This window comes from Motacilla alba, chromosome 1 (assembly GCF_015832195.1).
Source record: "Motacilla alba alba isolate MOTALB_02 chromosome 1, Motacilla_alba_V1.0_pri, whole genome shotgun sequence".
Taxonomy (NCBI): Eukaryota; Metazoa; Chordata; class Aves; order Passeriformes; family Motacillidae; genus Motacilla; species Motacilla alba.
Window position 1 is genome coordinate 104,838,788 of NC_052016.1, and position 25,606 is coordinate 104,864,393.

The 25,606-nt window shown below is 38.0% G+C and overlaps 1 protein-coding gene across 11 annotated transcripts in view; it reads right to left on the reverse strand.

Moving 5' to 3' along the window:
* The window catches only part of MID1 (midline 1), a 244,380-nt gene that overhangs the window by 24,988 nt on the left and 193,786 nt on the right, over positions 1 to 25,606 (reverse strand). For all 11 annotated transcript variants that reach the window (XR_005259405.1, XR_005259404.1, XM_038157691.1 and 8 more), the window contains 4 exons: positions 22,590 to 22,685; positions 10,008 to 10,115; positions 6,735 to 6,883; positions 3,310 to 3,437 (listed from right to left, as the gene is read on the reverse strand). Coding sequence is in view for 9 of the 11 variants with exons in the window: in XM_038157691.1 (XP_038013619.1) it covers positions 3,310 to 3,437; positions 6,735 to 6,883; positions 10,008 to 10,115; positions 22,590 to 22,685 (481 nt within the window). In the remaining 2 variants the exon portion in view is untranslated. The remainder of the gene's footprint in view (positions 1 to 3,309; positions 3,438 to 6,734; positions 6,884 to 10,007; positions 10,116 to 22,589; positions 22,686 to 25,606) is intronic.

The following is a 25,606-nucleotide window of genomic DNA, read 5'->3' on the forward strand; positions in this document are numbered from 1 at the left end:
TGGGCATCAAGGATAGAAATTGTTTGTTAAGAAAAAAAAACCGCTAAAATGTTTGATATGTATGCAAGTTTCCTTAGACTGTATTGTGAGCAATTTTTTAAGACTGTGGATGAGTTAGGAAAAAGGCAGAGAAGGACCTATGTAAATGATACAGTCATCATGATGAATCACAGAAAATATCTTTGCAGCAAGACAACCCTTCATTTTGGTACAGATATAACCTTCATTTTCTGCAGTGCACAGCAATTAAGTTGGTAATATTGACATGATGTACAAAGGGGAGAAGACCTGAGGGATGCAGGAACAGACTGCTAGACAGAATTAACCTCATATAACTTCACATAACCTCACATAAAGCCACAGCTAGCTGCATTTGAATAAGTACATCTATCCTCTGTTTGGAGACAACTGGGAGAAGTAGGCAACTCCAGAATGGAGTCAAGTGCCTCAATATATGTGCCTCAAAATGAGATGATTATTTCTCTTCTTTGACCACAAAGGAAGATGAGACTGATTATTTTAGAGGTCGATTGCTAGATTAGGGTGAACGAGTCAGTGTTTTGTTTTAATCCTTCATTTCCTTGGATTTTTATAAATTTGAGGCGAAGGCTGAACATGATGGCAAAATTCCTGCAGATTTAGAGAGAGGCAGACGACATAACATTTCACTGGTACTGTATAAGAAGCTGAAATTGCTCTTATCACATTATTGTTGTGTTTTATTTACTTGAATGTGTTAATACTGATTGTATTCATTTGTCACACAGTGACAAAGAAATTCCTTTCAGGTATAATTTCTCTTTTAGATATGGCAAGAATCCCACAGCTCCATCAGGCAAGAGTGCTGCTGTCCTGTGCATGCACCCAGTCTAGCACTTCCCAGTATTAATCTATTTGCTATTTATAGACTCAGAGAATCAGAGAATATTTGGATTGGGAGGAACCTTCAAAGGTCATCTGGCCCAATCTCCAGACAGTGAACAGGGACATGTTGCCCAGAGTTCGGTCCAACTTGACCTTGAATATTTCCAGGGATGGGACCTGTACAGCCTCTCTGGCAACCTTCTCCAATGTCTCACCACCTTCATTTTAAAGATTTTTTCCTTATATGTAGTCTGAACTTATCCTCCTTTGGTTTAGATTCATTACCCCATGTCCTTTCTCAACAGACAGTACTAAAAGGTTTTAAGTGCTGAATGACCACAATGAGGTCTCCTTGGATCCCCCTCATCTGCAGGCTGAACAACCCTAACTTTCTCAGCTTTTCCTCTGAAGAAAAGCCAGAAGCTGGTCCTCTGCTTGGACAAGATAGTGGCTGGCAATGAGGAGGCTGCACCCTCACATTCTCCTGAGCTAACACAAGTATATCCTCTGAAAACTGGGACAAGTGAATGGACCCAGGAAGTATTTTCCAATGCTTTTCTAACAGTACTTTGTGCCTTTCATTGCAAATTCTTGCTGCTAACAGCAGATGCTTAAAGATGTTGCAAAATAAAAACCTACCACATCTCTTCTGTTTCCAATTGAGCTGGAATGAATTGTTCTAATTCTGGCATTGAAATCAAAACACCCTAAATTACAGTAATTTGTTTCTCTTTGTGAGTCACTGTACACTCTGAGACTACACATTACTCAGGCTTTCAGTAAGGGTCTAATCCTGTGGGCTTCCTCAGGCCAGAGACCTCAGTTAGGCGAGGTGGGGCTCTGCTGTGTGGAGAACGCACCCCACAGCCAGGCTCAGAGCACACCACACACTCTCTAGCTCCAGACACAGCCAGATCCTCCAGTTCTGTGATGGGGGAAATTCACAGTGTCACTGACATGAGAAAACATCTTTCACTGCTGAGCCTGTGATGTTGATTGCTCGAACAGCTTCTGATTGCTCATGGGAACTCTGCCAGACAGCAATCTGCTGCAGCAAGGAGGCAGCCCCAAGGGAGAGGGTAACACCTGGAGCATCCATCTCCTGGGAAATAGGGTTTGGTCCCTGCTCTCCCTCCTCTGGCTGCTCCAGGCTGAGCTCCAGCTGTTCTTTCACTGCACTCTGCTGCAGTGGCTTTTAATAATTTCTTAAACCTACTTCCTCACACTCTGGTGGTGAAGATTGCAAGGAGAGGAGGTGGGAAATGCATCCCAGTTGTTTGAAGAACCCAATGCTTCCTGGAGTGTTCTGGGGCTGTTGGAGGTAATATATTAATGATTAAGAGGAAGAGTGTATTTGGTTTATGTAGCAATGTTTTGGAAGTGGCTGGGCTGTAAGGGTTATCTCTGTCAGAAAAGATCAGGAGCTGACTCGGTATCAGACACAGTTCTAAGATACACCTGCCACTGTCCAAAGCTGAGCCCACCACTAGTGCTGATAGTTCCTCTGTGATAGCACTTTAAAGGAAGGGGAAGAAAGGCTGTGCAGCAGTGAGGGCAGAGAGGAGTGAGAAAATCTGATAGAAACAGCCCTGCAGATGTCAAGATTGGTGGAGAAGGAGGGGGAAGGGGGGCCCCAGGTGCTGGAGCAGAAATTCCCCTGCAGCCTATGGTGAAGGCTATGGTGATGCAGGCTCATTCCCCAGAAGATTGCAGTGAAGGAGATGTCCACCAGCAGCCGTGGAGAACCCACAGTGGAGCAGGCTGATATGACCTGGAGGAAGCTGCAGCCTGCAGAGAGAGTACCACACAGGATAGAGGTTTCTTACAGGAATTGTGGCCCATGGAGGACACACATTGCAGCAGTCACTCCTGAAGGACTCATCTGGCATAAAGGACCCTTTCTGGGGCAGTTGTTGGAGAATGGCACCCTGTTGGAAGGGCCCATGTTGGAGAAGTTCATGAAGAGCTGCATTCTGTGGGGGAAAGCCCATGCCAGAGTAAGGGAAGGGAGCCAGGAAGGAGTGGCAGAGATGATGTGTGATGAAGTGACCACAACTTCCATTCCTCATCCCCATACACCACTTGGTCAGGAGCAGGTAGAAGAGCTGGGAGCGCAGTTGAGCCCAAGAAGGATGGAGTGGGGAAAAGTTTTTTGTTAGATTGATTTTTATTTCTCAGTGTCCTACTTTTGCAATTAATTTGCAATAAATTACATTAATCTTCCCGAAGCTGAGTCTGTTTTGCCTGTAGCAGTAATTCTTGAGTGATCTCCTTGTCCTTATCTCAACCCATGAGCTTTTCATCTTATTTTCTCCCCTTACTGAGGAGACAGTGAGCACCTGGCAACCAGCCAAAGTTACAACCACAGGGAGACCCGAAGAAAATCCTATCACTACTATTTTATGAGGAATATATGATAGTAGCACCTCAAGAAAACAAAAGTACCTGTAAGGTAATCAAGGCATTCCAATAATTTCTTCTCCCTGGTAAAATCAAGTGCGAAAGTATCAAATGTGTCATTGAGATTAATTTCAGGAATTAGAACCTGGGAGGATGCAGTTGCCATGGAAACCCTGTAATGAAAAGAAAAATGTCTTTTAGTACTCAAAACACAATGACTTTTATATCAAGGCGGACTTGATCAATACAGTTGTTATATCTTTTCAAAAAGCTTGATAAAAGCTTATATATGCATTTTAATTATATGGTTTAAATTAGGAACTTCTCCTCCCACTTTTATTTTTGACAGCAAGATCTCCAATATTTTTTTTTACTGATCTTAGACATATCATGCAGTATCAGATAAAATTTTAACAAAATATTGGCGAAGCAACAATATCCCTTGAATTCTTCTTTTTAATCACCCATGGAACCAAAGAAGAAAGAGCTCTATAATTAGCTGTGTTTAAGCAATCCTGACAGATGCTGCATCTCTCCCAACCCTTGTTTTCCCAAGCAGTTTCTTGCTCCAGGCACGCCTTGGCACTGCTGTCCCAAGGGCTTGGTGCAGTCCCCACAGCTCCTCAGCTGCTCACCACAGCACACTGCTGTTAACTTCAAAAGGCACAGGAGGGAGATAAAACAAATAGATGTCAGCATGGTTTATTTTAAAAGGCTTTTCCCTACAAGCATGTGTGCATACTTATATTTCCTCCAAAATGGAAAAGTTTCCTCACCTACCTCATTTCAAGAGCTACATTTACATCTTCTCTCTCCAGATGTACTAATATAGAGAGATGAACTCTCACAAGAAAAATGCATTTTCCAGTCTATTCAGCCTGGTTTCACCAAATGCATATTTCTGGAGAGCTGGATACTGGATGTGTTTACAGCAAGTTTGACTGGCTTAAGGAGAGAGATCACTAAACCTTATGCTATACAACAGAAATTAGGCAAATGTTTCAGTTTGGAGATAAACAGACAACTATGCAGGCAATCTATGCCTATTATCTGACATGTCTGATCAAAATATTTGATTGCTTCAATTAAAAATTTTCCCATAATATTCTTTTTCTATAGACTGGACTGAAATGACTCCAGGATGAATGTTTACTGAGGACTATTTTTTCACATATTTTTTGTGTAGTATTTTAGGAAAATACAATAAGGAAAGTCAAAGCCAGAGCTGTACATCTCACTGTCTTCAACAAAGTTTTCAAAAGCTGAGCTGAGGAGGTTTCCTGGTCAATATTCTTGTTATACAGTTTTCAGCATTGTTTCTGTTGCAGCTCTGAATGTAGAACTCAGTTTAAAGTAGATCCTAGGAGAGATTTTTTTTAAAATCATTTTATATCAGCAGGCCTTTTAGGGCATATGCAAAAGGTGCTCTGTATTTACATGTGTTATAGTCAGTTTTTGGTAAGATCAACAATTCAAAATTTCAGGCAGCATGTCACCATATTAGGTTCAGAGGATTGAATTTCGTCCTGTAATTCTGCCTACTGTTGACACTGTAAACACTGACACTGTACTTGATTGGAAAGGGTTTTTCTAGGATAAATGTATTTCATCCACTGCAAATAATGCACAACTTAATCATCAGAGTGAATGTAATGACTTTGCTTGTCCAGTTACCTGTTGTGCTTACAACAGAAAATATTTTACTGCAATTACTTTGAAATGTGTGGATGAAGAAAGGCAATGAGCATGATTTCAGGAGACTTCTTTAGCTGCTGGAGCTCAGAGCCCTGGTGAGACTGTTACATGAGCAGTCTAAAAGCAAACAAAATGTTGCTCACCGCAGGAGAACTAAGAGAGTTACTTGTGAGGAATAATTTATTAATTCTATTTAGCCTTTTTTTTCCATTTGCAATTTGTCTGCAAGCATTTGGTATCTTTTTACCCTTGGTTTTGTTCACTGCTTGGAAGGATTCTCTGATTTTCAGGGAGTTCACAGCCATCTCATTACAGACAGCAATCTGTGATAGCCAAGAATTGTTTGATTGGGCACATATGTCAGCTTGTCTCATTTCTGCTCTCCCAGCGTCTCTCCCGTGAAAGTATTGTATTTATGATGCAACTGTTCATGCTTACAAGTTCAAAACAGAGCTTCTCTGAATATTCTGTGGTAGTCAGTTAGAAAGCCCTGTGTCTTCACAAGTTTCTGCCCTACTGCTGCTTTTGCTGAATGCTGAAACAAAGGGCAGACCCTCACCTTCAGCTTTTGATACTCATTGTAGTTTTACTACTGGCTTCAACTGGGATGCTTGGACAGAATATAAACCAAGGTCTGAGAGACAGCATATAACCCACTGCCTTGCCTGGCCTTGTCTTTTTCAACTGATTTTCAATTCTCTGAATCTGTAATGGGCAACCCAGTGTTGCTGCCTTATTTATATGATAAGTAGCTTTGATGAGGACTGATTCAGCACACCATAATAAGTGAAAGACTTAAAAAAAATGCATAACAGAAGAAGGGAATTTAATGTTTTGGATTTGGGGAAATTGGGTGGAAAATGTGAAGACTTAATGTAAACCCAGAAATAAAAAATAACTCCTAAAAAAGGTGCTATTTAAAAAAAAAATTAAAAGATCATATTTTGATGTCTTTCTTTGCTGTCCTTATTCTCCTTTCTTAAAACTTTAATTTTTTAAAAAAAAAAAAATCTAGTTGCTAAGCAGCTGATATTCCAGGAGAATATTTTTAAATTAGAAAATCCTGCTGAAACTCAATGGGTATGTTTCAGCATTCACAGCATTGCACTGAAAACCAGACCAAATTTTCTGATAGCATGGTCCTTGTCTTTGGGATCCTTGATACATCTGGCATGCTGAAGAGCAGCCAGGAAAGGACCAGAAATTCCCTGCACCCAGGAGCCCAACACAACAACTGATGTAACTTCCAAACCTCCTGGACAGTTGAATCTCCATCTCTTCAAGATGCATGGTGCAGGTTCACAAAGTTACAAATTTCATTGTCTTGTAGCTTTTTATTTTGTGAAGAATACGCATCCATTGAGATTATTCCCAGTTTCTTCTAAGGAATGTACTGACTGCCTGATTTCTTTCTCAATCTCAGAATTTTTCACGAATTTCAGCCATAAACCCATTTTTTCAGTGTGTTTAACATCAGACATCTGCTTGGCAACCATTCTAACTCTTTCACTTGCGCATGTTGTTATTGTTGCAACTCTTAATTTGCACCCTTTTTTGACTGCTCCTCTTCTCAAAGGGATGTTTTGATTTAGCACTACCTACAGTAAGGTTCTTCCCAATCTGGTACAGCACAAAGTAGCATTTTGGGGGAATATGTCAATGTCCCCCCTGCCTTTGACCACATCTCTGGTGTGACAAGACAATACAGCAACTATGGCAACCCATTCGCCTTAAAGTGAGGTTTTTCTTTCTATTGAGAGGAACATCTCCTTTACCTTTCAGTGATATTTTTGGCAGTTTGCAGGAAGCGAGCGTGGTCGTTCTCCTTCAGTGACTGCTCAGCCTGAGAGATGAGGGACGTCGAGCGCTCAATGCACTGTTTGCAGTTTGCAATCTGCTGAGCCAGTTTTCTCAACCTCACCACCTTGAGTGGAAACACAGGAAAGCAGTCATGTCTCTAAGGTCACAAATCATGGCTGGGTTTGCAATTCAGAGGTAAAGCTGGACAAAGGAGGAGTTAAGATAAATGGCTTTGGTGACAAGCTTTGTGGTGAACTCCATCTAGCCATGTAACATTTTAATAAGGGACAGGCACAGCCTTTCTGCCTGAATATTTTCCACATGGAAAACAACAGAGGAGCCAAAACAAGCACAGCTGGCCTATTTTCCAGCAGAAGGAACGTCATTTCCTGGTAATTTCTGCTTACATGATAACTAAGGTCTATTTAGATAACCATTTCCCAGAAATTATGAGATCTGTGTTAAAGGCTGCTTATAGATTAACTAGATTTTTTTTAATTAATTGAGTTTCATAAAAAGAAAAAAGTGAAAAAAAAATTAACATAAAAAGACTGTTCAATTCTGTTAACAATACATGCCTGACCTCATTATGAGCTGTAAGTAAAACAGGGTGTTTTCTTGTTGGATATTTTTAACTGGACAAAAGCACAGTAGTGCTGGAGAGCTGATTATTATTACTGCAAACATATGTGCTGGAGATAAACACAGTAGATGTAACTGTAATCATTAGCAAAAAGGTTAGGGAAGGGCACAGTCCTCCATTTAAAGACAATGTTGGCTAACAAAACTTTCAGGAACTGAAATAGTTCCTGAAAGGTCTGGGAGTCCATCCCTTTGTTATCACATCAGGATCATAGTTTGAACAGGAGTAAGAAATAGGAAGGAAATTAAATAACTCTGGAGTTTAGAAAGGCGCATTAAGACCCAGTTACATGCAAAATGAGGGAACTAACAACCAAGTGGGTTGGCAGAAATGTCCAAATTTATAATCAAGAAAACATTCCCAATCTCAGGAATTAGGGCACAGGCTACAAAGTTTCTCATTTGACTTTCAGATATATTTGCATCCTAAGCAGTGATGAGGGTATCTCAGTGCAGCTATCTGACAACAGAAACAAGTAGAAAAATAAACATTTTAAAAAAAACTTCCCAAAAAAGATACTAGCCAAAGGATTTGTGTCATGTGATATTTGTATGTCCTTAAAGATAGAAAGAGCATAGAGAAGAAAATGCTGGGAACACCCAGATTTTGGTAATGCTAATGATTTGATCAGCTTCTAGGATGAACTAATGCCATAATGTTTCCTATAGCTGTGTATTTGCACATTTGCATTTGCACAGATTAGAATTCAGTCTACACCAGCCTAACCAGGGAAAGGTTTACTGAAGTGTTAAGAAGTTCATCTCTTTATTTACTAATTAATTAACAAGCAAACAGTGAACTGAAGTAAATGTTAACTTATGAGTTTTCTGCAGTAGAAGGCATGTCATGATTTGTGATGTCTAAATATGAACTATATTTCCCATCTGACTGAATCTTTCTCTTATCTTCAAGAAGAGGAAGATCATAAATTGAAAAAGGAAGAGTGTAATCTCACTCAGACCGCACCCAGTTCTGCAATGGTAGGAATGACATCTGCCCTAGGATTATTTTACCTAGTTGATATTTGTTTTTTTCCTGTTACATGTTCTGTGGATTTTATAGGGTTTGAGTGATAGGTGAGATTAAGTATGGAACAGGACAGGGTGTTCAGACTTGTGTGTAACTGAAGCTGCAGCCTTGCAGGCACAGCTAGAGATTAGTTTGTGTTTCCAGCTCTGTGGCCACACCTACAGTCCTGTAGAGAAATTTGTCATGCTCTGACTTCCAGAAAGACTCTTAGCCATAGGCCATCTTAAAGGAAGATACGTTGGTCTTAAAGGAAGATACGTTGGGCAGAACTTCCTGTGGCTTTTCACATGGGTTTTTTGAGACCTTGAAATCATCCAATATATATCACATTTGAGTCAAAGCATTCCAGACCTTGACTGGACCTCCACTGATATGACTTTCAGCTCAATAAAATAGAACAAAGAATGGGGACAAATTCAGATAATAGCTCTATTCAAATAAATTTGGAATAAATTATATTACAAATCTTCCATGCTAATGGAAATTAGAATAATTTTTGCAAGCAACAGAGTTTTTAAAAGCAATGTGTATATTGCACAAACCCAGATGAATGGTAGGTTTTCTACTTCATTAGTAGCACACCTGGTCTCTCTGCATAGAAGAAAGGAGTTGAAACAAAATTGAAGGCCATCTATTTCATTTGAAGGGAATTATATTTTGTTAACAGCATGAGGAAATTCAGGTTTTTTTCACACAGTGTACAGGACCTGTGGTTTCAAACGTGTTTAAGTTAGCCCTTGCCTACAGACTTTTTGTTTTAAGTTAATCGGAATGTCTTGACATCCACATGAACCATTTAGCCTGCTCTTGACTTTATTTCTTTCCTGAACTTTTCCCACACAAGAAGAATGAATATCTGACTTAGTTAGTTGAGGAGTTAAACAGTAAACACCTTGTACCTAGAAAATAAAAACATTAATTCAACTCTAATGCATTTCTGAGTTAACAGTTAGCTCACAAATTACGTTGAAACTTGAGTATCAGAGATTTTTCCTGCTCAATGTTTTTGCTACTAATAATCATGGAACTTTGGGAATTAGAAATGCACACCTAATTTAATTTCTGTCACACTTTTGAGCATCTTTTTTTGTAAATAAATTAAGACTTCATATCCTCATGAATGACAATGACTGGAACAAAATTTTTATGTGATAGTATTTGAATGAAAAGTTAGAGTATCTTGAAAAAAAAAGCAGATAATTGTGAGACATGATTCTGTATGCTGTGACATTTTGTGAAAGTTAAGAGTTTGGGGGAAATGCTGTCAGGCACACAACAGAGGGAAGGAAACATTAAGTGGACATAATTTGTCATTTACCGATCATGACAAAATTTCTGGTTTTATCCTTAAAATCCATAATCACCTGTAGTAAGAGAAACACCAAATAAACAGTTGAGGTCTAGAGTACTAGTCTTCAAGGATTTCATTCTTCTTTACATGAAAGTATCAGTCAGTAGCCAAGAACTACATAAAGACTTTTACAAATTTCTACCAATAAAATCTGCAGTCAAAAAAGCTGCAATCAAAAGGAAACAGAATTGACCTACTTGTGATCTAAAGAAGAAAAGCTTTTACCTTTCCTTCTTTGATTTTGGTTCCAATTATTTGCCGTCTTTGCTGGATTATTTCAATGAGTTGGTCACATTCTTCCATCAGCTTGGTTTCTTGGCGGGATGCATTTACCTACAAAGCAAAACCTCATGATTAGCAAAACCTTTTTTTCACATTTTCCTTTTCCATCTTCTAATTTAAAAACTGCATTTTCTAAAATATTTGGTTTGGCTTTTTTTTTAAATTTTCTCCTTTCTATGTATATAATCTGTGTTATTTTCAGTCCCCTCTTTTGGATTGTGGGAAGTACTGAACTGAGTCTCAATGTATTGTTTGCAGGAGGCAGGACGTGCAAATACATAACCAGGTGTTTCTAACTCAAGTGAGGAAAGGTTTGGTGAGCATTGAGTGGTGTCAGCTCTAACACACACCAGTGAGAAGCAAGGCCTCTTCAGGAGGTGCTTTACACATCACAGTTGGCAGCCGTACGAAGCACTGCAGTGAACACCAGTGTGCTCAAGGGCACAAGTACTGGAGCAGAGAATCCATCTGGTGCAGCATCCCCTCTCACTGCTGCTAGTGCCAGCCTCTGATAATAAAGAATGCCAGGAGGAAAGAAGTCCCAACATGCATGATGACTCCTGTGAGTGCTTTCTCATCCTCCAACCATTTGTAGCTCGGTCTTCTTGAACCAGACATGATTTATACATCATTACTAATATTCAGAAGAATTAAATAACATGGATTTATTTAGTCTCTCCTTCAAATCCTGGAAACCTTAGGAATATGCATCATTCTACAGAAATGAGCATCACAGATTAACTCACAGTGAACAATTGGCTCCTTTTAGGAGGATTGGAAGCTATCTCCTTCCAGCTGCATTTAATGATCCAAAGTCCTTTTACTGGAAAGGGCAGTGAACTACTGATACCATATATATCTACATATTGATTCTTTAGAGATTCAAGTTATCAAAGATCCATGTGACAATACCAAGACGTGTGTTGACTGTCTTTATTATTCCTGTTTTGCCTCAGCAATGAATCAGATAGAAAATAGTGTTCCCATGTAGTTTTCTAGAGTATAAATATACGAGGAAATAATTTTTTTTTAATGCAAAAACCCTCACAAATATTAGCTTTCTGTTGAAAGTGTTGACTTTTGTTAAAAAAAAAACAACAAACTTACAATAGAAAAATTTGGGTTCTCAGATGAATACATTCTGTTTCTGAAGGAGACTGATTTTTTCAGTGCAAAGTTAACATTCCATACAACCAGAAGGAATTGCTTCCCCTCCAGCAGTTGCATGTTTAGCTTACATATATGTGTAAAGAGTCAGAAAATAGGGTAAAAAGTTCTAATCGTGTCTAGAACAAAAAAAAAAAAAAAAAAAAAAAGAAAGAAAGAACTTATTTCAGAGCTATGTTTCCGTTTGCGCTTTGCTAAAAAAGGGTAAGAAGGTAAAGCAGCTTTCAGCCCTGGCTAATTGCCTCCACATCTATGTCACCTTTTCCGCTGGGATAATAAGAGTCAGTGGGGAACAACAACAGGGATTACTTTCAGGTGACAAGTAACTATATTGCACCCCTTGGTTGTTTTTTCAGTCCGATGAGCCCCATGATTCTGCATCAGTATTCTTTTCTTTCCTTCCAACAGTGTGTTTAAACATGCATTTACCTGTAAGCACATTATGGAGCTCATTAAGCTTAAGCAAATGCTTATGCATTTAAATTTGGACCAGAACCAATTTTACAAATAACCTTCTTATGTGAAATACACAGTATCCTCCAGGCAAAGAGAGGACTTGTTTATAAAGACCTGCTTTCATCAAGTTTTGGATTATCTTTCTGGAATCTTCATAAAGTTTGTTTGTACATTTTAGAGGCTCAATTATTAATTAAGAGATCAAGATTATAAAGAAAGAGTACATTTGTTTCTGGAAGGGGTCAGATGTGACTGCAAGTGCTGATGAAGATGCAGAAGGTATTCCTATAATGCTGGTTTAGGTGCCTATGGTTCTCCTTACAGTTGCTGTTTGCTGTGCCTGGCTTCTCACCACAGTCCATGAGGAGAGACAGCACAAAACAGAGCCTCTAGCAGTGCCACTGCCTCTAGACTGACGGCTCAGGTAACCTAGAAAAGTTAGTCAATCTTCACTGTCCCTCCCATTCCCTTTGTTCCTGTTGTCCCAGTACCTCAGCTGCATCACACATCTTACTTTGGCATGAAACTCTGCAGAGCTGCTTTCAACAAGCTGTACCGTGCACTGATTTCCCAGCCCTGACTTCAGGTTGACTACTGGATTGAAATTCCACTGAAGATCAGGGAAGCCTACGCAGGCTCAGCCCGGGGCAGCGAGCACATCCACTGCATGTGGGCACAGCTCCTGTGTCAATACCGAGGTCGGCTCATGCCACAGCCAACTTCAGCACTTAATTACAGGAACGCTTTTGGCACTCAATTATGGTAACACTTGACGGGATTTTTGAGTAGCTTCCACTCAAAGTGTTACTTCTAGCACCACTTACATCACCAATTTGCTTTGTCAAGAAGATCTAATTAATTTTTGGGATAACTGTCATGAAACATAAAGTTACGGGAAGGTTAAGTCAACATTGTTTCATTTAATACTCTGGTTGATTTGAATAATAATGTATTAATTGGATCTTAACCTAAAAAGCTCTAGACTAAGAAAAGCAAAATGCTTGGAAAAAAAAATCTCTGGATTTATTAATGCAGTGACTGCAGACTTCTCTTTTTCTTTGAAATCTGAAAAGTATATTCTTTTTTAAACACCATTTGAAGACATTTCCAACTTTATAGCTTGGACAAGCTCGTTAAAAATGAAAATAATATTCTAAAATTATATGATACATCTGAGCTTTGTATGAAAAAGATCTCTCAACATTTAATCTAGGGGCTCTTCTTAAGCTGAAATACTCCTTAATCATACTTTCATCCCCCAAAGCCTCTGATTCAATAATAACTTTAGAATTGAGCACATGCCTAATTTTAAGTGCACTACATTAGCTGTGGCCCTAAAGGGACTATTTGTGAGATTACCATTAAATATTATTTACTTGTATGTTCCCGAGGAGTCATATGTCAGACCAAAGAGCCACAGGCATGGACCAGGGCTCCACTGTACAGGTGCTACAAAAATAACAGAATGAGGCTTTTCCCTCTGCTTGAGTCCTTTGACAAACAGTGACCTTGACAATAACTTCCAGCTGGGCTGGCCAAGGAATGTGAGTTCTGTCTGGTGAAAATATTTGAGGTTTTACATTCTACATTTTTTCCACATTAAAAAACAAACCTTCTTTCCAAGGAGTTTGTTAAAAGAGACTGATAGCTGCCTTATAAAGTCTGGTGGCTGTGTCACACACTTTGTGAAAGTCTCCAAATCATAGAGACAGCTGGCTTCACTCTGGGCTCTCTCCACCCAATATGAAGGTTAATTCGTTAATTTGAGGTATTTGTTGTCTGAGAGTTTATGCTAGACTCGGTGACACCTTTCTATGGAAAATTTCACTAATAATACAATTAGTTTTGGCATCAACTGGTTCCTTAAACATCCATGTCCAGAAATACTTTGAACCTAAAGCTTTTATTGGTATCTTTTTATAAATTTCTTTTCCATGCCAGACTTAAAATTGACTAGGAGGGCTTATGATTTAGCAGGAACTATGACATCTACAAAGAAGAAGAAGGACAAATTCTAGTTCTCCTGATTTTGTGGGGAATTTATTCCCATTTCTGTAACACACACAGATCTCAAATAGTTTACTGAAAAAATCCAACAACCTTACAAATTCCAGGTTTCTTTCCAGGTTTTCCAGACATATGGACAGGGACTGTTGCCCTTTGCCTCAGGAAGTAGGTGTAGTTAAAATAAGAAGAGAAATAGGGATTCCTCAGATGTCTGTCGGGGAGCTGGAAACAACAAGCCCTCTCAGCCCAAAGGGGAGAGCAGGCCAGCTGTTCCCAGCTCCACAAGCTGAGAACTGATTTGGAAAGTGTTCTGCTCTCTGTGGAGGCTTCCTAGGCTTTCATCTTCAGAGACCTGACTCAAATTGCAGCTTAGCTCATAAGAAAATGAATGTGGTGGTTTCAAAGTCCCCAGCAGATGTTTGGGAAATCACAAAACTACAGAATGGCTAGAGATTTCAGGTTACAGTGTAGCTTCTATGGTTAATTTAAAGGCAAACAGAATCAGAGAGCTGGATTCATACCCATGAAAACTTCCTCAACTAATATATTGAAGCAAAGGATTTTTTTAGTGTCTCAGAAGAATTTTCCTTGCAATAGCAAAACTCTTCCTCTGAGATTCCTTATAGGAGAGGCAATTCTCCCCACAAGTGGAAATCTTCATGTGCCTTTTCAGCAAACAAGCCCTAAATTACAAGCAAAATAAGACATCTTAAATTAGAGGAGGTCTGCTTTTTAAGGCTATGCTCTCTGGGATAAATTCATCAAAAGCAGAGCAATTTTTATTTCCTAATCATCAGTTGATTATGCAAAATGGAAGAAAGTAGGTTGTAGAAAGAGTCTGATCTTTGGAAATTGAGGTATGAATTTGAGTTTCAGCTTCATGATTTAAAAATGGTTTCAATTTCTTAAAAAAATAAATTCTTTGCAGCTGTGGCTGTACAGGTAAAGAAGAAGTATGAATTTTTCTTTATGTGTTTGAGTTGATAGTTATAGAATGACTATATACTATGGCTATAGAATGACTATATACCCACAACAATTACTGTATACTCAAAGGAAGACAAAAATATCAGAAAAGTAAATTGGATTATTCCACTCAAAACCTATTGCATTATTGTCACATACTTCACTTGAGATTTGAGCCTGGATTTCTTCTTGAACCAAACCCAGAAACTGAGAATAAAAAAACCTAACATTTTTACATATAATGGCTGATAACTTATTTGCTCTAGGAAAACGTTCTTCATTGTCATGTAGACGTGGAACACATTTTCTTGGATTAATGTGCCTAGATGAATTAAAGGATTATAATCTTCTAAAGAGAGAGGCCTGTTTATTTTACTCCATGTTGTAAAGCGAGTAACTTTTCTTCCTAGAGCCAGAGTACCTTGAAGTATTATTTTAACATCATCCATATGTAATTTATTTATTTAATGGAAATACAAAGGATAATCATTATCACACATTTATGAAAAAATTTTTTCCCTTTCTTTTTACGGCCATGAGACTCATGGATTCAAACTTCCTTTATTTCATATCCCTGTTTGATGTTATGGGTTGTTCAATTTAGTCTTCTGCAGAGCAAAAGCAGAACTCTTGGAAAATAACTCTTTCAGGTTTTCCCTAGTCTAAGCGTAAATCTGATTTTATCTGTGATGACAAACCATGCCTTTGGAAATACGTGATATTAATCAGCTTGCCATCTGAGTATAAATTTTTTAGTTTGAAATTGTGCAGAAAAAAAAATTAAATAAAAAAGGTCATCTTCCATTTCAAGTGTGCCAGAGGCTTTGTTTTTGTTTGCATTCCACGTCTATCTCTAACCAGGAGACCTGTGTTTAGAGGCAGTCCCAGAGCAGGTTAAACAAAGGTCAGTGCAAGAATATGCCATCTTACTCTGGCTACGTAGGAATTTTGTGAATGAAGGATTGATTAGGCCAGGAGAGCTAAACCACTTTGGGTCCAGCAGATAAGACTATCTGCCCCAATCCTGACTAAAAGTAAATCTTTCTTAGAAGATTGAAGTACTTATTTTACTTACTAAAATATTGTTTTGAAGTTTTTGTCCCGCTGTGCTTTGAAGCACATTGGTGAGAAACTAACCAGCAAGACACCTAGAAGTCCTCTAGTGACATTTACAATCTCATCCTAAAAGTAAAAAAAACCCCGGAATTTCATGAGAAAAAAAAAATTATAGGAATCTCATTATTTTCACTCTTTTTTTTTACACTTTATGTTAGACCTTTCTTTAAACCTAAATAATGAAAATACTTTTTAATTGAACAATATTTAATTATTTATTGTTTTTAGTTTTTCCTGCTGACTTTATGCCTTTGTTCTGTATTGAGCCAAATATTCCACTTCATGTGTTTCACAAAGGATAGAAAAACAAGAACTATCAAATAATCACTGAAGCTCAAAGGACTGCCCATCCTTTCATGATGTTGAAACCAGTGCACTTGTAAACAATAGTTCAATACCTAAAACTGTCATCCAGGACCCGGGGTCTTCAGCCTAGTGTTTAACATGCTCACAAGAGGACCAGTGCCTTTGATCTCCCTGCTGCTCTAGTTGCTCTTTAGCTGTTTATGTTAGGCAAAAAAAAGGAGGAATTCAAGAGTATTTTGTTCCCATAATGATAAACGACTCGGAGACAGAAGGTTCCATAGATTGACAACATTTTGACTGAAAAGTTACAGTCTCTGATAGCAGGCAAAAAATATTACCTGCTGCATTAATTTACCAGTTAATAGTGAACTAAGCGCCACTTACTAGTCTAAGGTCAAAGTCTTGCAAGAATATAAGTCTATCAAAAATCTGAACATCTGGACTTGAGAGAAAGGGAGAGGTGGAGCAAATCAGGACTGGCCACCTTAGCAAGCAGTGAAAAACTCTGCTGTTAGTTTATATGCAATCTGTGTGACCTCTTACCATAACTGCAACTCCAATTTACAGAAGGTACAAAACAATTGTAGGTGCAATAAAATATTCCAGCTCATGCTTAATCTGTACATAAAATGTGTGCACAAATGCTGCAGTTCCATATTTGTATTGGACCAATTATACATTTAATTAGTAATTTTTCAAATCAATTTAATAATTATTTAGGGAAATAGTATTTGACTACTAGGCTACAGCTTACTGGGTATGCAACTTAGGACATCCTTGAATGAATATTCTGTATCACCATATGCTATGAAGCATGTTTTGTCACTTTTTACTTCTGGAGTTTCTCTTTTCAGATGCTACATAAATTTAAGACTCTGACTTAAGCTTATCTGAGATTTCCATTGAATGAAATAATCTTTTATGAGAGTGGAATTAAAAGTAAAATGAAAGTAATTAGAAGTCAAAATAGATTATGCCACATATTTAATCAAAATAATGTTAATAGAGTCTCTTGTACCGTCTCTCATTAGAAACTGTCCTTGAAAAAACAAATGCTGTAAACTCCATCCTAAGGTTTTATGCATGTGATCAGGTTTGCTATTAGTATCTTACTGAGAGTGAGACCTCCTAATTTCTTTCAACTCATATTTTTCTGTCTATTTCAAAAATCAAAAAATATCATTTACTTTTAGCATTTAAATACAGCAAATTGCTTTTAGCTGCTGAGCAAGCATCTTCACAAAAATGGAAGATAGCAGGGCAGAGGAAAAAGCAAATTTCTGTGGAGTTCCTTTCCAAGTCATCTGCTAAGTAATCACACATTTTCCACATATGATGGTAAACACTTATCTAACCCATTGCTCCTTTCCTGGAAAAAAAATCCCCAGCAAAGTAGATTCCTTATTCCAAAGACTTGATATTACTCTGAAGGCCATTCACTGCAGCTCAGACACCAGGATTTACATACACGCTTTCTAACTAAATTTTCCTGTTGAGAAGTTCTCAGTTTACTTGGGTTTTGACAAAAATAATCCCAAATCTCAAGGAGTGAGTACCACGAAAATTTGTGAAAACAGAGTACTCACTGTTTTTTATAGTGACAGACAAAGCCTCTTTATTTTTCAAGGGTCCTTTGAGAATTGTATTGACAGCTGAGTTTTGATTTTGCTGTCTCTCAAAGAACAGAAAAGCCATGCAAAAATTGATGGAGACACTTTGTTGCAAAGTTTGAAGGAGCTATCTTGTCATTGAAGTCTTACTCGAAACTCAACATTCCATTATTATTAAAGTTTCCTGTTTGGCTTATTCCTTTTTTATCAGCCATGCAAAAAAAATAGCAACAGCAGGATTTTTAGGTGCTGTCATGTTCTCTTCATTGGTTTTGCACTACTGCTTTACACTGAAATGTAAAATGTATCTAATAAGTGTGTGTGCTGAGTATCTGTGCCAGTGAAATAGAGGTTCTTTCAATGAACTACTTTTTATTCAGGTGATTATATAACATGACTATAAAAAACACCATTTGACACTCACAAACCAAATTTTTGACTGGGAACTTTTACATTGAGATTTTGCCTGCAGCAGATCTTTAGAAGTGAGCTGGAAATGGAGCATTTCTATTACATACAAAGAGCAAAGGATGCAGCACTTTGAGGGTTACACAACTAGAGGAAAACGCTCCTTTTAATGCAACTCAAAATTATTTTACAGTGTTGTCCAGAATCTGCTTCCTATGACGTTTGGTGAATTCAAAACAAAACAAAACAAACAGAAAGACTGAGATACAGATGCTATAAAGTTGTCTGCAAGCAAAACCTATTTCCTTTCTCCTCCCTCCTAGATAATTGCTCCAATTTCTCCTCCAGCTGAGTTCAGATTATGTTTCTGTCTAACAGATGAGACGCTTTATGGTATTGATGATATAACAGACATTTAATCATGCATTTCCTAAAAGAGATGAGAAAAAAAAATCCAAAAACAAAACTCAAATTGCTTAGAAACAAAGTAACTGGCATAAGAGGCTCATGCTCAAATTTGTGCCTTATGTCAAGGAATGCCATGGTCTAAAAGACTTCTGCAGAAACCTCACACAGTCCTAGAGTGGAAATTATGACAAAGAAGCAAATTTTTCATGCCACGGCACCTTGTCATTCAGAGAAACCTGTAACACTGAAAGCAGGGGTAGAACCTAAACACTGACAGCATGATATCCTCCCCTGATTCAGCTAAGAAGGGGCTAAACCCTGAGCTGCATGCAGCTGGAAGAGGCCCAGCCAGCAGAGCAGGATGCAGCCCCATCACCTTGCATGTGGCAGGCGTGCAGGGGAGGGTGGCAGTGCTGCAGTGCTCACAGGCAGGGACACACAGCGCTGAAGGCCACGCTGACCAAGGGACACCTGGAGGTGGGTTGGTGTGGCCACAGGGGTGCTGCCACCCAGGGATTCACCTCTAGGGCCGCATCCTGGGCCTGTCAACCCCAATTTTACAACACGCTTTTTGGAAGACTTGTACAAGGCTCCTGCAGAAAATTTAAGATAAAATTATCCAAGGCAGTTTTTAACACTCTTAAAAAAGTTTTCTACAGATCCCAACAGAAGTGTGAATGCTGTGAACTAGGACTACAAAGAAATACATATCCAAGTAGCAGTCATTTCCATTCCATTCTCCCAGTTTGTGGAGAAAGCTGTTTTATCCCATGGATCACTTTATCATTTTATGCAGCCCACCCTGCTGTGCCAGGGGAGGCAGCCACAGGTGCCTTCCCTGCACCGAGTGAGCAGCAGAGCTGCCTCAGCAGGGCCAGCCCTGCCAGCTGCCCTGGGCGAGGGGCTGCTCTGCAGAAAGCAGCCAGGCCAAAAGTATGAGGTTGAGGACTTGCCATGGGCTCTAAGGAAGGAAAAAAAGCTTTTCTGATTAACAGCCTTCCAGGTTTCTGCAAAACCAAGTAATAATACACAAGATTACAGAGGAAGGGAGAATGGAAAGACGGAAAATTTAGTGTAAAACGAAAAACATGTTAGAGATGTGTCTGGAAGATGAGTAGAACAAGTATGTCAGCATGTTCCTGAACAAAAAAAGATTTGGGACAGAAAAGAGTGTTCTAGTCTTAAACAATCATATTTCAGGGTGTGGCTCCCTTTGAGAAAATGGAATTTTAAAAACTGTTGCCATAAGCAAATAAGCTAATCCATGTTAGGCATGAAAGCAGACATTCAGATACTGAAAATGTTATTATTATTATAAAATGTTTAATATTATATTTTACTTAAAGTAGTAAAGAATACAGGTTTGGCTTTATTCACAAAGATTTTCTTGCTGTTACGACCAGAATCACCCATAGGAATGCAAGACTGGAAGTGAACTTCTTGAGGCTCCCAAGATCAGGTTCTCCATCAGGATAAATCCTGTCATAAACTGATAACCTCCATCTAAAAATTGACAAGATTTATGTCTCCATTGCTGTGATGAGAGGCCAAACCAGATACCCCTCCCCAGTGGCTGGAAGGCCTCCAGCTTCCAGATTATCAACATTTCTGATCAGTCATTGTGCACTCGTGGAGGAAAAAAAATGAAAATAAGTGTTTCAGAAAGGAATAAGCATGAGTTTAAAACATAAAGAATTGGGATTTGGCTTTTGCTCTGGATGAAAATACAGTTGGGAAGGATGCATGGCTGGATCACTGATCTGCCATAAAGCTGGTTCCTGGGAAGCCACTGACTGCTCACTTGAGATGAGAAACAGTGGCTTTGTGACATTTGGTTTGGCTGGCAAGGATCAATTTATTCAAAGCACACAGAGCCTGTTTTTCATTCGTTTTTGGACACATCAACTTTTGTTCCATATCAAACCAAAATAGACATTACTTTTTCATTTTTCATGTAACACTGAATTTTTTGGCTTATGACATGATAAAGGCTTAAAAATGTTACTGTTTATAGCTAGAAATAAATGTTAGTGAGCATGACTTTTAAAAGTTTATCTATATCAGAGTAAAGTCTTGGTAACTTTAATACAAGGAATAATAATAATTTCCTTTCCTTCCTTGTTTTTCAAAGTTCAAACTATATCTGAAACTGAGAGCTTATTTCCCTTTTTTTTTTTTTTTTTAACTGGTTTTAAAGACCCCAAAATCTAAATCAAAATTATTTCAAATTAGGTAAGGAAAATCAAAGTAGGTAACAAAAGTCTTTAAATTTACTACCTATAATTTTATATGTTTACAAACTATGTACAATGTATTTTACATTATTATCTGTAATAAATCTAATAATGAAAAAGAAGGGATTTTCTGTAAAACTAACTTCCTTTTCAGTTTCAACATTTCAGTGGGTTCATATGTCAAAACTAATACAGTAATTGGAAACTTTTCCTAATATTTTGTAATTTTAAATTTGCATTGTTAATGTTTTAGCCAATATAATGTTTAATTTAATTTTTAATTCGGGTTCCTGTCTTGGGTTGAATTTCTCTCCTGAACAAGGAAAAGAGTGCACTGACTTTTCTAAAACCTATCTAAGCTACAGTTTCTCCAATGCTGGAGATATGCACATCATATCTGAAATTTTCACAGGGCTCTGAGAAACAGAGATAACTTCAAAGTTTACTTCCCCATCCCCACTTGCCCAATTTCCAGCACGGCCGAGGTCCAAGGTTTTGACTGAAGCTCATTTCTTTCTATTTAGCTAATTTAAATGCTAATTAGACTAATTTGATGAATAAAACATGGTAGGAATTCATTAACAACTATGTTGCGATTGCTTTATGTCTACAGAGAAATTTTCTAAAACGGGACTCCAGGGACAGAAGCGCATCTGTTACCAGTTGAACAAGTTGGGTTCTTTGTAACACCGACCTTAGGGCTGGTAATGTAGTGCAGAACTGTAGGGAGGACAGAGGAGCAATTTTAAGTTTTTCAGATCTAGCACATCTTGGACACAGGCCACCACTGTGGAAGAGGCCTTATGCTGTCCTGAGCCCATCTGCTTCTTGGGGTTTGCTCGGAGTTTTAGATGCAGAGGAAGAAGTTGTGCCTTATCTCTGTCTCTCAATACCCATTAATGCCATTCCAGCTGTTCTGCCTGGTGCTATTGGTGCCTATATAAAGGAATTAAACCATTCACCTCATGTCTCATACTGTGGATAGACTTTTATGGTTTTATTGAGCTCTGTGAAGTTGGTGAGGCTCCAGAGAAGTGGAGCAGATACAAACATAGATAAAATGATCTCTTAGGAAGAACAGGGGGTTGTTTGGCTTTGGTTGGTTGGTTGGTTGGGTTGGGTTTGTTCCTTTTTTTTGTTTCTTTGGTTTTGTTTGCTTTGCCTTTTTTGGGTGAACTTTTTTTCACCTTTTCTGGGGGGAAAGTATAGGTTCAGATCCCACCCTGCTTAAGATTTTTTTGACACTCTGAGTGGAATATGCAAGTGAAGCAACTAAAAGGCCTGTAAGGGCTTGTTTTCTTTGGAAGACAAAGGTATTTCATGTATGACATTTGAGTACACATATGTATTTAAGTAGTTGATTATGACTAAAAAAAAGAAAATGAAAACAAAACCAGTGTTAAACAGAAACCTAAATCAGGTTAGGAATCTGGGTGTTCCTATTTTTTTGACTTCCTTTTCCACCTGTAAATATTTCTTAATCTCACAAAGGATCCAGAAAGGCAAATGTTACAGGTAATAAGGGATGTGTTCAAGGATAGTAGCAGTGGAGGCCATAGCAACACACCATAATTAAAACAGGACAGAAAGGAATGTAAAGGAGGTTATCTGTATTGAGAATACCACTTATAAGTGAAAAAGCTTCATATCAGTTTACCATTATTAAAATTAATTTCTTCACTTGTTTGTTTGGTTTTATTTATTTTTGCTGGGTTTTTTTTTGTTTTTTGGTGGTTTTTTTTTTTTTGTTTTGTTTTTTTTTTGGTTTTTGTTTTAATGTTTGCTCCTGGATACCAGAAATGAATGTAATTAAGTTTATAAGAATTTCTAATGGATGCCATACTCACTTCTACATGTTGACAGGTCTGAATGAGTTTTGCCAGAAGAGTTTCCAGTTCAGTGTTCCTCTTAATAAGGTTGGTGAGGTTACTCTCCAAATTTTGCTGTAAAAATAAAAGAAAAAAAAAACATTTCAAAGAATTTAATACTTTGGTGAATATTTGAAAAATTGAATTACACAGGTATTAATAGGAAATTTTCATATTGGTATGTTCTATTACACATTTGATTAGATTAGATGTTTTGTCTGTGCAAGACAAGAGAGCAAAAAAGTTCAAGAAAAGAGTGAATTCTGGAAAATAGGTTTTTTGAGGACTTAATAATAATTAGATTAAGCAATTAGTTTTATTCAGGAGGAAAAAAATGAGTAAAGAGAAGACTAGAAAAGGCAAGAACATTTCCCCAAAATAAATATTTATTTTAACTAAGAACATTTTTTACTCCTTATTTCCTGCTTTCAATCTAACATCTGAATTTAAAACCCTGCTGCTAACTGAGGTCTCAGAACTGGTCAGCACTTTCTTCTTAGGCTTCTAAGTGCTGGGGAGGTTTTGGTCTATTTAATTTTATTCCCTAGTTCAGCAGTTATATTTTTAATAAATAATTAAAAAGAAAAACATCCTTTCTATGGATAAGAATGAAATACCTGCTTTCAAACTCTGCCTTCACTAACTGTTCTTAAGAGAGAACCTGTGGCATGTTTCTGTGTTTATCAACTGATTATGGCTGCCATAAATATCTGCAGCTGTGGTAGAGCAAAGTCCTTTCCAGCTCACAGATCTGAGGCTGCATTCAGGCTCTCTGTAATTGCATGGGAGACTGAGATCTAACAACAAATGTTCCAGCCTCCCTTCTCTTCCCTGCATCTACAGGAGGGGTATCCGAGCACATGAGGGGCAGCTCTGTGACAGCTCTGACCCACTCCCTGGAATTACTGAACAGGAATACCCAAAATGAGTCCTGCGTTTTTCTCCTGACAAGGGCTACAAGTGTCTCTGCACAACTTTCATTAATTTCAACCCTCCTCATCTTTTATTAATGACCTTCTTTTCCTCACACTAATACTTTCCCTCTGGTGTATCTATTCTATCATTTCAGTCCCTGCAGCTACCATTAACTTACCTGACTTGTGTAATCCTCCCCCAACTCCCACCTCCATACCAGCATTCAGAGTGTGTGTGTGTGTTTTCTGCTTTGTTATTCCCTGCCTATTTCATGCTGTTTAAAACACCTTGTTCTTTGCCCTCCCTTTCTGTAGCCATGCAGTTCCCTTCCCATTTTTTCATGAGGCTACAAACAAATGAAGATGGCAGTATGGAATTGCTGAATGATACACACTTTGGCATGTACCAGGGTTGATGCTGTATGCACTGGAGAGGCAGTCAGTTCTGTTCCACTAAGGAAAACACAACATTTTGGTGGCTTTTATGTATATGACCCTTCCAAGAAGCGTGATGGGTGCTTGAAGTACATAATTTTGGCATTTTCTTCCCAGCAGAGCCATGCATATTGTGTACGACAAGCTCTGGTTGTAAAAATGCCTTCTACACTACATTCATTTCATAGACCATTAAAACAAAGAGTAACAAGAACAGGCATTTTACCAAACTGTTTGTACTGGATCTTACATTTCCACAAGCCTTACTGTGAACAATCTTAATTGCAAAGGCATGTTGGCTGTGCTGTCAGATGTCCCTTTGTAGTGCTGAGGCTCACAGGCAAAGTCTAAATATCATATATAGTTACAATATCAAATAACTTTTGCCTTCAATAAACAGCTCCTTAAGATGGTTCAAATGAGAAAATATGCCTGAAATTCTATTTATAAAGCTTCTTCATCTTATACATTAATGTTTTATATGTTTTATTATTTTACACAAAAATGTTTCAATGAAAATTGTGTATTCTTGATTGAGGTTATCTAATTTAAAATGTATTATTGAACAAAAAAAATACTAGCATTTGGTACCTATATGTACTGTGAAGAAAAAATGAATTCAACATGGTTGTGGAATACTGCAATGATTTCAAATAACTGATTCAACTAAGGCCATTAATACAAGAAGAATCAGCATTTTTCCCTAAAACAGAAATGCACTGACCCATGGATTATATATACATTATTTTATAATGGATATTTCCAAAATCTGGACATAATAATCTATATTTATATATATATATTATGGCTTCACACAGGTCTCTTGATATCTTCTGCATTTCCTGACCCTGAAAATGGAAGAAAACTATAAAACAAGTGAATTGCCTTGGAGAAACTGGAGTAAATCCATTCCCATGCTCTGTCTCCTTGAACTGTGTAATTTTAAATATGGGAAGCCTGGAATTTCGTTTCCGTGCAGTTTGGTATGCAAGAGATTGTTTGTTTTTTTTTTTTTTTTAAAGTCAAGAATAATCAGAATTTTGTTAAATTCTTGTTGAAGAACATCAGTTTCTGTTAATGCTTTACCAGATGACAAGAACCTGGTGGCTGCTGTCTGAAATTAATGTCAATCTTTCCAGTTTCACTAGGGCAGTATTGAAAGTGGCCTGATTCACAAATTGATCAATTCTTGCAGTATGTTTACCCATATTTTCCCTTGGCAGTATCTTCCTCTAATAATTTCCCCTATTATTTTCTCAGACAGACCATAGAAGCACTTGAGCTACCATGTGATAGTAAAGTTGCAGAGTTTGAGCTCTGTCCTCTTTCTTTACTCCATGTAGGGGGACACAGAAAAGGCCTGAACACTTAAATTTCAGAAACAGATGTTTGCTCAGAGACTTTCCAAAGTGTTGCAACCTCATTTCTCATCCACACTAGGAACTTACCCAGTTGTGTAAGACAACACTACCAGATTTGGAGATCTGGCCAATTTGGAAAATTAATTTAGTTGTTGTAGACCAGAATCCCTGGGAGAGAGAATTTTAGCCAGGTTTGAAGTCTGAAAAAAGTGTGCTCTCACATTATGATGAGTATATGTGAAAATGAGTAGCAGAGTAACCTCATTCCAAGTACCTTCCTTCTTCC